Source organism: Rhinolophus sinicus, chromosome 16 (genome assembly GCF_057876585.1).
Source record: "Rhinolophus sinicus isolate RSI-liver-muscle chromosome 16, RSI-T2T, whole genome shotgun sequence".
NCBI lineage: Eukaryota > Metazoa > Chordata > Mammalia > Chiroptera > Rhinolophidae > Rhinolophus > Rhinolophus sinicus.
This window is the reverse complement of record NC_142516.1, coordinates 5,481,013-5,496,342: the sequence shown is the minus strand read 5'-3', so window position 1 is coordinate 5,496,342 and position 15,330 is coordinate 5,481,013. Positions and strand designations below refer to the sequence as shown.

Sequence of the window (15,330 nt, the reverse complement as noted above, 5' to 3'; positions counted from 1 at the left end):
TCCCCACTCCCATCCCTGGTTTCGTTCCCTGTGACAGGCTGGGGACCCATCAGACCTCCTGAGGAATTCGCTGGTCCTCAGCTTCATCGCCTGTCCTTCCGTCTCCCCGAGCCAGCCCCCAGGGCGGGATCAGCCCCACTCACTGCCGTCCACTGCTCTACACGGAGAGAAACAGCTCCCCACCTTTTCGAGGGACTGCCACAGATTCATGGGTTTCGACTCAATTGGGCTTTTACTCTTGGTCCTCTCCATCCTTTCTCCAGAGAGATTGTTCTACATTGTAGATGTGACCAAGGCACTGCCCTGCTTCAGACCCTTCGGAGGCTCGCTGGGCCCTGGGCATCAGGGAGGAGGCCAGCCAGCCTCCCGCGTCTGGCGGCTCTCGGCCTTCCTCTCAGCCCAGGCCCGCTCCCCAGCCTCTGCGGTCCAATGGTCCAGCCACCGAGCTGCTCGGTGCTGACTCACGTCTGAACCTTTGCACCTGCTCTCCTGGCATCTCCACTTGGTCTCACCGCTCTCTCTGTCACCCCCACTCCCCCACCGCCTCACCCCCGTCTGGGTTCGCAGTGTTCCTTGGGTGCAGTCATGCATATCCCGTCATGACGTCTTGAAATCCGGGAATAAAACCATGATACTTCTCTCGGTCGGGCCCATGGCTGTTGGTGATTCTTCAAGGCCAGGAGTTTCATTTGTCAGGATTTATTTCAGCAAGCAACATTCAGAAGTGACTTTTAAAGCACTTTTGTTATTTAAATGTCTAGTTATTTATTGGTGCTGTTCGTTCTCAGTTCTTCACAAAGAGGAGACTTGAGTGTTCCTGTTGAAGAACTGTTTCGCTTGTCGGGGAGGCTGCGTTTCCCGTGGGCTGGCTTTGTGGGGCAGAGGAGTCCGAGCGGTCGTTTCAGCACCCAGTGCCAGGGGGAGCAGGAGAAGCACACACACAAGAACCCTGCTTCCTACAAATGTGCGCAGCGTTACGTCCATGAAACTTAGTTTTCCGATGCTTGTGACAAGGTTTCATATCTTGTCCTCGGCGAATCCTCCCCCAGCCTCCAGACGAGGAATACCTACCTGGTCGTGTCCCACGTCTCGAATCAGCAAGGTCTGTGTGCACTTAGCATTAAGTGAGTGTGTAGCTCGGGACTCAGTGACTTTCCCCGAGGGGCCAACCGCCCCTGGAGCGAAGGCCACCGCTGCCATCGTCTCTGCTGCGTCCCTGGGCCTGGCCCAGAGTCAGAGTGAACAAAACGGCTGAGAATCAGAGAGCTTTCATTTAAATCACAAGACGACCAGAGAGGTTGCTAGATGAGAAAGCCTTTGCTGGTTGCCTGCCTCAGAAGTTATGTGCATGCACAAGTCCGTTGCAGTCTAGGGGGTAGAATATCCTCTCATTTGGGGGAGTTAGAATTTCCCAGAAAGATTTTTGATCCTTCCTCGTCGATGCATTCTGTCAGAGGGGAATCACATAGATACTGTTAGTTGATAATCACCTTGAAGAAGAATCTAGAATTCCAGGAATTTCTTTTGGAATCCTAAGCTTGATTGCCCACCCACTACTTGAGAGGCAGAGGAGGGAGGAAGAGGAAATTGGAACCTCCACCACCCACAGACCCATTCTTAAATGGAACCAGTAATTGAATGCTATTAAGCAAAATTAATTTGCCTCCTGCAGGAAGGTTTATGATGAATGAAAGGATTGCTGAGGAGGGGGAGCCGACTGCCCTCTGTGGTCATCAATATTTCATGGCCACAGGCTGCCGCGGCAGGAAGTTAGCTCTCCTGGCTCCCTGACCTTGAGCTTTCATCAAGGTGGGACAAAGCCAGGAAGATTGAATTTACAGAGCGTGTTACAGGGCACTTCCTTAGTGAAAATCTAAGTGAAATTCAAATTTGCAAGATGGACCCATGGGTTCATTGAATTTACACCCCCAACTACTGGGCTCAGGGACCCACCAAGACTGGTCCTAGTGGGGGGTGCAGCTCTGTCAGCCACAGTGGCAGAGCTGAAATGTTTAACCATAGCCTTGGGGGGTGAGGGGTGAGGCGGTGATTGGGTCCTGATTGGTGATGTCTGCTGACTTCCGGGGTGCAGCCTGCAGGTGGGAGGTGTGCTGGTCTGCCCGGCGCTGGAGCCGGGAGCCCCAGCCCGTGGCCTCCACTGCCCCGATTCTTGCTGGTGACGGGAGGTCCTGCCCAGTGGCTGCAGCTCCAGAAATACAGATGTGCCCCGGGCAGAACACATGCGTTAGACTTCGCCCCTTGACTGAGAGGGTGTCTGAATGCGATGTGCTTTTTTTGGTTTGTGTTTTTTTTTCATTTGTTTTTTTGAGTGTGACGCATTTTAAAAATGAAAAGTTAATGAGCCTTTCATTTTGTTCTTTTTTCTTCCTAGCTGCTATTAATTTAGCGAAGCTGAAACTTTTCAGACATTATTACGTCTTGGTGAGTAAGAAAATCCTAAATCTGTAAGTAAGACCAGCTCCAGGAGCAGAGCAAATAGACTTGCATCTGCCACTCGTAGCTGTTCCTTTGACTTACAATTTTAAATTAATTTACAAAAATGGGGTCACACCCAAAAACCGGACATGAAATGTTCATATAAGCATCAGCACCCAAAGCAGGACTTGCTATAAATTATTAGGGACACAAGTTCTTGGAAAGTATAAGGTCTGCGTCTCCTAGAGTTCGCTTCCTGAGTCCTAAAAGGTTTCTGAGTCGCCTTCTGTCTGTGGTTTTGGCATAGACTGTCACTTTCGACAGTTGTTTTCCTTCAGGTCGAGCCACCCTAGGCTGGGCCCCACTGGGCAGTCCATGCTCGAGTGGCCGGCAGGCTGACCCCTCGGCCCCTCCCCCCTCCCTCTGAGCATGCTCCTTGAACGTCACAGCACCTGCGAAAGAGACTAAAAGTCAGTATTTTCCCCGCGTGGCTTTATTTTACTATTACTACTGGATAGCATTCTTCAAAGCCTGGGAATAAAAAATATTACCCTTTGGGAATCAAAATCAGTGGGTTACGTTGTGGACAGAGCAAGGCAGGGGTTACTCGGGAGTTAGGAGCGACCATACCAAAATGTTACGTCTTCCCCGTGGTGTGGCTGTTGTCAATACCTGGTCACCTAGAGAGTGAGAAGCGATCCTTTTAAGTGTAACTGGCAGAGTAATCATCTCTGCCCAGTTTATTATTAGCACTGTAAGTGTCCAGTAACTTTCTTTAGGTAATTCTGTTTTCTGCTCTGTAGTTCATTTGGAAGCAAGTTGTTGGAAGAAAGTGGTGCCATCATTTCTAGGCTGATTGTATTTCTTATTTCTTTCCTCTTTGTGCAGATCGTATGTTACATCTACTTCACCAGGATCATCGCATTTCTCCTCAAATTTGCTGTTCCGTTCCAGTGGAAGTGGCTGTACCAGGTGTGCTGCTCCCGGGGACGGGGCCAGAGAATTGATGTCTGAGGATAAAGTCTCGGGCTGTCACTTAAGGTTCTTGCCAATTTATCTGGCAGTGGCCAGTAAGGCCCCCCGTCTCTCCTGGGCTGCAATTAAGATGATCTGTTTGTCCAGGAAAGCTGCCGGATTGCATGAAAAATCTGGAAGTAATTGCATTATCGATTTTACGTTTTGATTTTAAAAGTCTTTGAACAGAAAAGCCTCAGGCAGAGAGAGGAAGATTTACTCTGTGTAATTGAAACCTAGGTGAGATGGGATCTTCTCCATCAGTTATAGGCCTCAGAACAGCCTAGAATCCAGACCTCCCTTTTTCGTTGCCCACTGGTATTGTCTCAATAATAAAGGATCTTTGCAGTATCCTAGAACTAGTTTAAGTACTAGGGTAAGGCACCAAATGCTTAGAGACTTTTTTCTGGAAGTACTCACTTGGTGCCGTAGGCACCGTAGGAATTGTGGGTACATAATGACCCCTAAGATAGCAGTGAAGACTCTAGTCAAAGCAAGGAGTCTTACGTGGCATCGCTAGGCAGACTGCTCCCAGCTGAGGCTTCAGCACACCTTCTAAGGGAAATGCTCTCCAGCAGTCACCTCTGGCATTTGAGCGAGTGACCATTGAGTGGTAGATTGCCGTGGGGGGGGTGTCAGTTTCTCTAGTTCTGCTGCTTTCGGAAGAACAGTGTTGCTAATCCCTTTATCTTGGGGTGGTTTTAAATTTGCAGCTCCTGGATGAAATGGCCACGCTGGTGTTCTTTGTTCTCACGGGGTACAAGTTCCGCCCAGCGTCAGATAACCCCTACCTGCAGCTTTCTCAGGAAGAGGACGACTTGGAAATGGAATCTGTGTAAGAAATCCCCTGTCTGCCCGCTCCTCCTTGGCCCCTTAGCTGCCCAAGCGCAGCACGGTGCGAGTGGGAGCAGCCTGTCCGGACTTGGGTGCTTCCACAGTGGGACCTCTGTTTGTAGCAGAAGGGAATGGGCACCCGAGCCCAGGCCCTCTCACTCTGTTCGAAGCACAGTGTCTGCCACGCGTGGCCCGGTCTTTTCAGGGGACGTAGAATTTGCCATCTTGTGAAGCATCACTGGAGCCTGCTCCCAGCGACTCAGTGGCAAGAACTTGGGGACATACTTGGGCCTGTTCCTAACTGCTGAGGACGGCCACCCCACTTCCTACTGGGCCCCTGCCCTTGGGAGCCTGCATCTGATGTGACTCTCCGAGTCATCTGTAGGTGCGCTAGTTATGGTTCCATGTTCTTTATCATCAGATCACTAAGTGGCTTGTCACAGCTAGCACAATGACGTGACCTACATCTGAGTGTTAAAATGGGCTCCTGTGAGTCATAGGAGAAGTGACTCTAGGGTCCTACGGTATTTCTGGGAAAGGGCGATCATTGTCTAGAAAAGTGAGTGGCGGTTAAGAATAGTTGCTTGTTAACTGTGATGGGCCAAGTCAGTTTGCTCACCGGCCTGAGGCTGAGTTGCAAGTGCACCGCCTCAAGCGCAGTCAGTGGCCTTTGGATTGCTCCCAGTTCAAAGGCTGAGTCTGGCCCCTGCTGGGCTCTGCTAGGCTGTGGGGCAGGTCGGGCGGCGGGGACAGCTGTGCTCAGCGCCACCTCGACACCCGTCAGTGAGGCAGATGGTGCTGACGGACTCCGCATGCCTCCCGTGCAGAGGAAGAGACCCCTTTATAGACAGTGGAGGGGAAAGCAGGAGCTCATCAGCTGTGCCTTTTCTAGAAGGAGCAGACTCTGAGCAAGTAACTGTTGGTTGCAGAGGCACAAATGAGAGTCGATCTGGTAAGCAGCAGTGCCAGGAAGTCCCCTAAGATATGGTGAACTTACCCAGCCCCTGCTGGGAGGCCTCTCGCTTCTTCCATAAACGTACAGCAGGGTTTCCCTGGGGGGGTGAGGGGGGAGGGAGCTGAGTGGTGGAGTACTGGCATCTTCCACTTTCCAAGATGTGCTCTGAGATGGCTGTCAGTTGGCGTCCTCGCCAGTAACGCAGGAGTTTGTGTTCCCACATGTTTTCCATCAGCCATTGCACCTGGACGTGTGGATGCATTGCGAAGGTGTTTTTGTCTCATGGCACAATTTTGGTTTGGTTTTTGTTTCTCTCTGAAAGTATTTGATGATAGTGGTAACCATTTTAGCAAGAGGGTTAAGTTGGGAGGAAAGGGAGAGGGAATAGACAGACCATCAGTCTAGTGGAGACTAGAGAGAGCGTGTTCTTTATTCTGGTAAGATTCAGGAAAGGTTGGCATGGCCTTTGGTTGCCTCAGTTTACAGCCCCATTACAAGGGAAGGTACTCTGATTGCACGGTGTTTTCAGTGGCTTAGTGGGAGCCATCCTGTGATAGTGAAGTAAGTTCTTCTCAGCGGCAGAAAGGCTGCATATGTAACGGCGGGGGCGGGAGACACAGGAAGGTTTTATCTAGTGCTTCCACTTCCAGGGAGTGCTAGCAGCTTAACCTGTGAAGTTTAGGAGCCGACTGAGGCCAAGAGCCTTTAAATCGGCAAGGAAATTACTCTGGGATGTCTCATTGGCTAAGAACTGTACTGCGGAGAGAGTTCTGTGAGATTCTAAGACGTGACAGAGCGGGACAGGCCTGACCCAGCGGCCTCAGCTGTCAGCCTGCCATCCAGCTTCTCAGGGCCACCGCCGCTGTGTCCCCGACTGTCATCTCCCTCCTCTACTTGGAAGTGCCTTTCCTGGATGGCACCCCTGAAATCCTCCAGAAATAAGCCAACCTGAGGCTCCCCTGCAGCGCTTGGGCACCAGGCGTCCTTTTCACCTCCCCATGGTCTGCTGGGAGACAGGATGCCGTGCCCACCCAGCATCGCTGCCAGCAGGTGTCTTCATCTGCGTCAGTTCCCTTGAGCAGCTCCCGCTCCAGGTCACACACTCCACCTCGTCACCTGCTCTGCCTGTGGCACCCTTTTGTGCCAGGGCCCTCCCTTCCTCCATCCTCCCACTTCTCGTTCAGAGTGCTCACCCTCTTCCACGGCTGCCTGGACCATCTGCTCACTGACCACTCCCCAGGCTCATGCTCCAACCCACTTGCCGCTCCTGAGCTTCGGGTCCCTCTGCCCACTGCCCACCGTCATCCCAAGCTCGCCCGTCCCTCCATTCCGTGTGGGCATCGATGCACCGCCATCTACCCAGTGACCACCAGCAGAATGGGGGTGTTGGCCGGGGTGTTGGCCGCATCACCTCCCTCTTGTTTGGCCCATGTGGAGTGAAAGCCCACTTCCTGGAGGCCTATCGTTGTGTCTCCCATCCCTGTCGCCCAGTACCCTGCCCTCCCGTGGCTGATGTCCTGTGTTCTCACCTTCCATCTTGTTCCCTCCCCGTCCATTCTCCTTGGCTGCCAGAGTCACTCAGAGAATGTTTTTGAAGTAGATTGTCTGCCTCTTCCCTGGAGACTTGATTCTGAATGTCTGGGCCTCAGGTACCTCTCCGCTTTGTGAACTCCCAGAGCGTCCTGCTGGAGCCAGGGCGGAGGACGCTGGTGGAAGAGTCAAGTCCCCATACTGGTGACGTGGCAGACAGGCCCTCACAGCCCCGCCCACCACCCTCGCCTCTCCTGCCACTTCCTTCGCCGACATCTGCTTAGTGCTCCCTGACCGTGCTGGGGAACTTTCTGTTGTTTCTTCCATGTTTTTTGTCTGTTACATTTCCTGTTTTCAGGAACTCGCCTGCCCTCCTCCCATCTGTCCATCTTGCCACTGCTCCTCTTTCGATCCAGGCCTCGGAGCTCTCCCCAGCTTCCCCAGCAGAGTGATCTTCTCACTCTGAGCCGTCCATCTGTTTCAAGAGGCTTTGCGTGTAGAAAGACTGTCTAAGGCAGGGCCCTCGGCTCCAGCCCCAAATGCACCGGTTCTAGTTTGTCCCTCTCTGTCCTCGCACCAGCCTTGCAAGAGTGAGCACGGTTTTCTCCGTGGGTCCACCACCTGGAAAGGAATATTTTCCTAAGGAAAGAAAAATGGTAGCCAGTGTTTTCCCCAAGCCACGCTCAGGTCTTGGTGACAGTGCTCTGCTGTCAGTGTCAGCACATGTTGAACTCTTGTCCCTTTTCCACAAGGTGCAGTAGCCACAGAGCAGTTGGCTGTCACCAGGAGTGTTTCTGGAAGACTTCCTTCTCAGATCTCACACATTTGGAGAGGCGGGTGGGTTGCTGTGCTGGAGCTGGGGAGGCTTACGGTTCTCTGGCTCCCGCCCATGGCCTCCCATGTCTGACTCTCGGAAGGCCCCTTCGGAAGCAGGCTTTGCGCACGCATTCCGCCTGGGAAATGTGGTCTCTTCTCAGTGAGGTCAGGCCGGGGGCGAGCCCCCCCAGCAGGTGTGCACGGTTCTTGGCTAAGGCCTTGCCCTGTGTCCGGGGCTGCATTGACCCCACAGCACCTGCAGGAACCTCTCGGTCCCCCCGAGGACTGTGTCCCAGCAGTATTTCTCTTCCTGACATTGCCAGACGTACAGCTAACCCACGAGTCTGAGGGCCTCTTGTTTGAGAAAAGTCCCAACTCGGGGAAGGACTGCATGGCTTCCAGCTTGGTCACAGCAGAAAACGTGGTGGCAGGAATGAAGGAGGGAAAAATAGAGAAACTTCCCTTCCTTACCTCATATAAAATCGCTCATTTACCATGAGGTCCAGCTGGACAAACGCTGGATGTGTCACCTACAGGGCCACTGACTTCCCATTTGTAACTCAGCGACAGGATTTGGTAGTTGGTGCGGGGATTGGTAGAATCTGTTTGCTGACCAGGAAATTCATGTTGGTCCGTGATGAGGCACTTAGGTGCCTCGTTTCCCAGACCACTTAGGGAGAGGCTGGGCCAGGTGTGTTTTGTTTTTAACAGACTTCTTTGGAGCAGTTTTAGGTTCACTGCAAAACTGAGCAGAAAAGACACTGAGATTTCCCCCCTGCCCCACACAGGCACAGCCGCCCCCTTTACCAACACCCCCTTCAGAGTGGCACGTTTGTTACAGTTGATGAACCCAATTGACAGCCATTATCACCTAGAGTCCACAGTTGACATTAGGGCTCCTTCTTGGGGTTGTCCATCCTGTGGTTTGTGTAATGGCACGTGTCCGCCATTACAGTGTCACAAAGAGCAGTTTCACCGCCCCAGAATTCCACTGTGTCCCGCCTGCCCAGGGGAGCTCATTGTCTCCGCCTGGCGTCTCCTGCTGTGGAGCCACCCAGTTCCTTCAGAGACACAGATCCTTAGAGTCTGGCGAGCTCACATTTGGTGAGGCAGGACGTCTTCCCACAGACCCCGCCACTCGAGATGTGGTCACTCTCTGGAAAGGGCTGCTGCGCTCAGCTGCTCATGTGTCCGAGGCTGGCGTGCTTCCAGCTCTCATCCACGCGTGCAGTGAAGGGCTCCGTGGCACCCCCTTAGTGCCAGGCCCCTTCCCTGGGCAAGGCACCTGGTGCAGACGGAGGCACACGCTGGCTGACGGACAGGCTGGCTCAGCCATCGGCACCAGAGCCCGGATTTGCAGGAAGCAGCCAGTTCTCCGTCTCTAGGGCTCAGAGAATGTTTGGGCCCAGCAGGTCCCTCCACTCCTGTGGTTCTGCCCCATGACTCAGAAGTGCCTCATGTGGCTGGTGGTGGTCAGTGTCTCCAGCTGAGTAGCTTTCTTTTCAGAATGTCAGTGACGACACAGATAGTGGGCTCCCAACCACAAGTAGAGTGTGAATACGCAACCTAAACATTCATGGAGGCCATGCCAGAGAGGGAGGTTAATGGTGACGTACTCATAGCTGGGTGGTTTGGTTGGGCGCTTTGGAGAATCTTGGTTTCCCTCGTGACAGTTCTCGGTCCGAATTCGAGCCCAGGTCTGCCTGACTCCGCAGCCAGCGCCCTTCACTCCTAAGCACTCGGCTGTGGTGAAGACGGCCTTTGACCTCACGACTGAGATGCTTCTCTTTGATTCTTTCCTGTTCAGCGTGACGACATCAGGGGTGATGGAGAATATGAAGAAAGTGAAGAAGGTGACCAACGGCTCGGTGGAGCCCCAGGGCGAGTGGGAAGGCACCGCCTGATGCAGCCCCGCTCAGGCTGCACCGTCCAAGGAAACGTTTCAGTGCTGCAAGTCCTTGGGGTGAGCGCGCGCGGTCGGCACCGCCCGGCGGCCACCACGGAGCACGTGGCTGGGAGTGACGTGCCGCGGACGCCTGCTTTTTCACTCTCTTTTATGGAAACCGGACCTGTGGCTGGTCATAGGCAGCTGACATTCTCCTTCAGGTGGGAATGGTGGGGAGGGGGCGTAGCAAGGAGGCGGGTGAAAGGAAGACTTGGTTTTAATTAACATATATATTTTTTTAATTGGGAGCTCTCAAAGTATCTGCAATGTGACCCACGTGTGTAGCTACATCAGAAGGAATGTTGGCAGATGGGGAGGAGGGTGGCCGTGTGTGTCTGATGCCAGTCACGGGGGCATCTGTGTTTGACTCACAGAGAAGAGAAAGGGGGTGGTATCGCTGCATCTCGGGGGGACAAAAACTAGTGCAATTCGGTTAGTTTAGAAAGCAAAGTCAAAGCCTAAGTCAGTATGTGGAGCCTGCCCCAGGATTCCTGGCCCTGAATGTTACCCCAGAAACCAACAGCTCTAGGACCCCTGTCGTTTCTCTAAGAGCCTTGTCACCTGAGGGCTACAATGTCACTGTCAGAGTCCTGGCCCTGGGACACAGCACAGGTGGTAGGAAAGGGTTTTCTCGATCAAAGGGTATTCTGTGTTGCCTGATGGATGGACAGAAATGTATTTTTCAGATCAAAAAGCTTTCTCCTGTAGGATTTCCCTGAATATCTGGCTCCCTGTCTTCCCAGGCCAGTGCGGTCTTGTTTTCCTCTCTTCTCGTGTCTTCTGTCTACTTTGTGTGATCAGAATATGGGGGGACATGGGAAGGAATGTTCCTTAAGGAGCAGCTGGGGTCAGAAAAGGTAGGGTCGAAGCAAATACTTAAGTGCAAGCAGGTCATCCTCATCAAAAAGCGCTTGCTGTCAGCCAGATGGTTTTCTAAGCAGGAATTAAACAGACCTTGTCCCTGTATTCCAGGAGTATGTCTGTGGAGAAAAGTAACGTGATTATACAGTTTTCCTCTCGGGTTGGGGGTGGTGGAGTCTTTCACAGAAACTCAGTGACGTTGCCTTGCAAACTTTCCGAGCTTGGGGATGAACACGAGAACTGCCTAAAGTGAACAGGATTGCACGTGTGTATTTTGAATCATGGAACTAAGCTCAGAAGGTCCGTTGTGACTGAGGGCAGAGAGGGCTTCATGGTGATTTCCCACTGTGGTTCTGGTTGCCTGGGCCTGAGCCAGGAGACCGAAATGTCACTGCATCAGGAAAGTTTCCTCGTGCTTGGAGGGCCAGCTGGTTGGTGGCTTCCAGTGCCCGGGTGTGTCAGGGGTCTCCTGGGTGGGGGACAGTTTCAGTCTCTGGTGGTGGTTTTCTTACCTCCGGCTGGGAAGGGTCAGCCAGAAACCACAAGATCTGAGGGCGGCGCTTAATATCCCAGCTTTGGGAACCGGAAGTCTTTACTCAGAAACGGTTGTTTTCCCTCTCCTGTGCCGTTTTCACTTCCTTAGTGCCCCGTGAAGAAGCGAGCATTCTCTTGATGCACTTTTCTTAGCCCTGTGTGCTGCCTAGCCAGCCCTCCACAGGCCTGGTCCTGGCTTTGCGAGGGGTAGGAGCAGGAATGTTCCCAGCCGCTGCCGCCACCACTGCCTCTGTGGGCATTTTAGGGAAGGGTCCCCATGTCTTCCGTCTCCAGGAGCAGGGAAATCCATGCGAAGTCCTCATTTAAGGGACCTTTTTCTTTTTCTTGCTTTTTTTTTTTTTAACTTGGAGACGGGAAGGAAGTTTCAGGAAGGATGGGCATGTTTTTAAGACTTTGTTTTCCTACATATAAACAATCCCAGCTTCAGAAATGTGTCCTCTCCTGCTGTAGTCAAATCCCCATCAGGGCACTTCCATCAGGGGGATACTTGGGCTGTTTGGCCTGCAAGTGGATATTCTTGACTCGGCCGTAGACTTTTTAGCAAGAACCGAACAAAGCCTGATGAGACATCCTGTGTGTAAGGGAAGCAAGGAAACGCGTGAGTGAAGGCGTGAGGGAGGACACGGACACGCGTGGGCTGGCGCCGCTCTCCCACCCGACCGCTCCCCCCACTGGCGCTAGCCGTCTCTCAGGGTGTGGGCCGGGGCACTGGGCTTCTCTGTGGGATGGGGCGTCTTTAAATCCCGTGCCTCCAGACTCTCTCAGAGCGGCCGAGGGGCTGCACCTTTACAGGGCTGACCCTTCTGGAACAGGAAGGTCCAGGAGAGGTGTGGTGGTTTAGAAGTGAAGGTCGGCCAGGCCCTCCTAGCGAGCAGCTCGTCTGCCCACATCCTGCATGGTGGCTGGCACAGGGTCTGAAATCAGGCCGGTGATTCAGGAAAAGCAAAACCCCAGCCCAGGGTGGGGAAGACAGGTGGTAGTTCAGGTTTTGACATTATTCGAGCTCTCTACCCTGTACTGTAGAAATGTCTTCTCTTTCTCTGTCACGTCATAGCCGCGGCCAGCATTCAGCTGCACTCTTGAGTCAGGACAACTAACCTGACTCCTGCCAGAGTCCTGAAGGGTCACCAGCCCACAGCCCCCTCCCTAAAGCCCGGTTTCCACAGGCCCCTGGGCCCACTGTGATGCGGTGTTCGAAGGTGAAGCCCTTTCCAGATCTCGGGGATCCACAGGAAGCATGGGGCACATCTTAGAGCCATGGAGCCACCGTGGTATTTATAGCCTTGCTTCATGCTGCTCCCTGTTTCTGCCTCCGCAAAATACCTGCTTCCTCAGAGAAGTCTGCTGTGCAGTGAAAGGGCTGCTGGCGTGAAACTTCAGGAAGTGGAGGATCGCTTCCCTTTAATAAAGTCTGTGTGTGTTGTAGAAAATCACTTCTTGGACCACAAGACCAATCACTGATCTCTTAATCCTGGCTCTTAACAGTGGCTGACGATTCCATCAGCCTAGTCCTTGGTCCCTGGATGCTTTAAAATTCCAGTAGCAATGCATTTCATGCTGCTGAATGTGACTGGTGAATTGGTGGCCCGTTCTGCCGGAAGGAGAAGCTCGCTCTAGTGTAAAAGGTGGTTTCTCAGATCATAGCCCGAGTCATCTCAGTTTTCTTTCAAGAAACCACTTTAGAGTGAAATTTCCAGGCGTTCCCCCCGGGCGTGTCCAGCCGGCCAAAGAAGCACTCCGTCTCCTCACAAGTCCACTTCGTGTGACTGTCATGGCAGCATTTCCGCCTTGCGTTACCATCTGATCAGGCTCTCTGCTCTCTGCTCCACAACCTGCCCTCCCCGCCCCCTTTTGATCCTACATCTCTTAATCCCACATAGGCTCAGTCTTGGGAATACGGGCTATAGGCTTTGGTGCATTGCAGCATTTTCTCCCAACAGCTGTGTGAAGGGTGCGTTTTCTGAGCTAAGGGGAATTTCATCATGAGAGCGCCTACTAATGCCGTGTGTTGTTGCCTTGGACCGTGTATGATGTCCATCCCTGCACTAAAATGTATGTCTTGTTTCAGTACTTGAGGAGCCGTCCTTACGGACCAAGGAAGTGTAAAAGGTGCCTGTTTTCACTGCAGGCGTCGTTCTGGTCATCTCCCCCACCCTGAGGGAGGCCTGAGAACATCAGACAGTCTGATGAGGTGGTTGGCCCTGCTCCATACACCCGCAGAGCAGGAGAACCGTTCATGCTTCCTGCTGCCAAGCTGCTGATTTTCAAAGTTGGCAGCAAATCGCAGCCCACCTCCGCCATGGCACACGCCATGCCTCACTCAGCCTTAGCTTTTCTTTGACCCACCCCTCGCCTTCTAACAGGGTCAGATACGTAGAGCCCTTTAGGATTCACTAAATTAATGGCTTCCCCACTGAGGAAGTTAGGCTTTGACTCGGTACCACTTGGTGTATCAGAAAGGTGTTCATCCGGAACCCACCAAGTGTTCTCCGAGATCTGCTCTTTACTCGGCTTTCTCTAGGGTGTTTTCGGCAGGAAGTCTTTAAAACAGACCCACCTGAATGGATGCTAATACTTGTCACCATCTGGAATGTAGTTTTTTTGTTTTTGTTTTTTTAAGGAGGCGCAGCGCACAGCTGCCCGTGTGGGGATCAAACAGGCAACCTTGGTGTTATTAGCATTGCGCTCTAACCAACTGAGCCAACCGGCGACCTGGTCACACTCCAGATTCCCCAGGGGCCTTTGTAGCCTAGCAGTGCATCTGTGCCCTCTCTGCGTGGCTGATGCTTGGGAAGTAGATAACGTTTTTCAGTGGCTCACTGCTAGTGCGTGGGACATGCATGTTCCCTGAGATGCTGTGTGAAGAAAGCACAGAGGGGGAGGGGCGAGCAGGTGGCGGAAGCAGGATTTGGGCCTCTTGCACCAGGGAACTGTTGGGATCGTGGCGGCAGGAAGTCTGCAGCCCAGCCATTTGGGAAGGAGGCAATCTGGACAGTCAGTAAATGTCAAAGCAAAACAGAAGGGCTCACTCACTCCTAAGACAGTCAGCTTCTTGAGAGGCAAGGGGTGAGGTTTTGTAGTGGGCAGCCACACTGGGGGCAGCGGGCAGCCACCTTCTTAGCATGTAAGACGCTTTGTTAACAAAAGGGTCCCAAAGCGCCGACCACACAGGGGTTCTCGATGCCTGGCCCTATGTGCAGAGCATCAGTTGGATTTGCTTAGTCACGTGGCCTAGAAAGACGTCAGACACATCTAATCCAGAAATAAGTTTCATTTGGGGGAGGAGATGTCTGTAAATACCATTTGCTTTCCAGGTTAGATTGGAATGCAGGAGTTTTCAGTATTTTTTTTTAACACTAATGATCACTGAAGAGTATTTATGTAAACATGTACCAGGCGGGGGTTCCGAGCAGGGTGATGTATGGGATGGGTTCTCTTGCTGTGATGCAAACATGTAAAATAAAGATTCTATGATGAAAATCTACGCTTGTAATCCTGGAGAGTCCTGACTCCTGGCTGCCGTCTCTCCTCCACTTCCCTCACAGTGTTTGTCTTTGTGATTTTTGTTCATTAAATTAGTTAACTGCCTCCCACCCGCCCCGCTGACAATAGTGACACCTACTAGAGAAGTTGTGTGTGCCTTAGCAGATTGGTGGCAGCTGCCGTGGGAGCTCAAACGTGACTTCTACCCCAAAGGCTGGGTTTGGAACAGACTGAACATCAGTAGTAGTTTCCTAAGGTGCTGCCTCCACTCGGGGCAGGTCTGCTGTCACTTGTGGGGAGGTGGCAGTAGAGACTCAGGGCAAAGCCCACACAGTGACAGGCTGACATTCACCCTGTCTGACGTCAGTTATCAGATAGCCTTGCGAGTGACTCCACATCAGAATTGGAGATATCTAAGGTTTTAGACTCAAAGCGTTTTTAGAAGTCATCCAATCCCAAACTTCGTACTTTATTAGGAATGTTTTAAACTGAAGTGTAACTTACAAACCATAAGATTCACCCTTGTGAAATGTACAGTTGGGTGAGTTTTGACAGATGCATACTCAGTCTGCAGCCTCCACCGTGATCGAAATGCAACATTTTCTTCGCCCCGTAAAGTTCCCGGGTGCCCTTCTCAGCACAATCCCCGCCTTCCATAACTCCCACGACCCCTGCGGGTTTCCACGCCATTCATTAGATTGTTGTTGTAGAACTTCACGTGAATAGCGTCGTACAGTCTGCCCTCCATGTGTCTGGCTTCTTCCTCACAGCATGCTTTTTGGGGGATTTATCCATCCAAAGCCCTGGCTTTAAAACTACAAATATTGGGGCCTAGAGAAGGTTGTGCCTCCCTCCCCACACAACCACACAGCTAGTCAGTGTCAGCCAAGACGAGAACCCA

At 52.5% G+C, this 15,330-nt stretch overlaps 1 protein-coding gene across 2 annotated transcripts in view; it reads left to right on the top strand.

Moving 5' to 3' along the window:
• Nucleotides 1–14,430, top strand: part of GPR107 (G protein-coupled receptor 107) — a 67,988-nt gene extending 53,558 nt beyond the window's left edge. For both annotated transcript variants that reach the window (XM_019728850.3, XM_019728849.3), the window contains exons 15-18: nucleotides 2,393–2,442; nucleotides 3,325–3,408; nucleotides 4,164–4,285; nucleotides 9,393–14,430. In XM_019728850.3, coding sequence (XP_019584409.2) covers nucleotides 2,393–2,442; nucleotides 3,325–3,408; nucleotides 4,164–4,285; nucleotides 9,393–9,489 — 353 coding nt within the window. In that variant the 3' untranslated portion in view covers nucleotides 9,490–14,430. The remainder of the gene's footprint in view (nucleotides 1–2,392; nucleotides 2,443–3,324; nucleotides 3,409–4,163; nucleotides 4,286–9,392) is intronic.
• The last annotated feature ends 900 nt before the right edge of the window (nucleotides 14,431–15,330 follow it).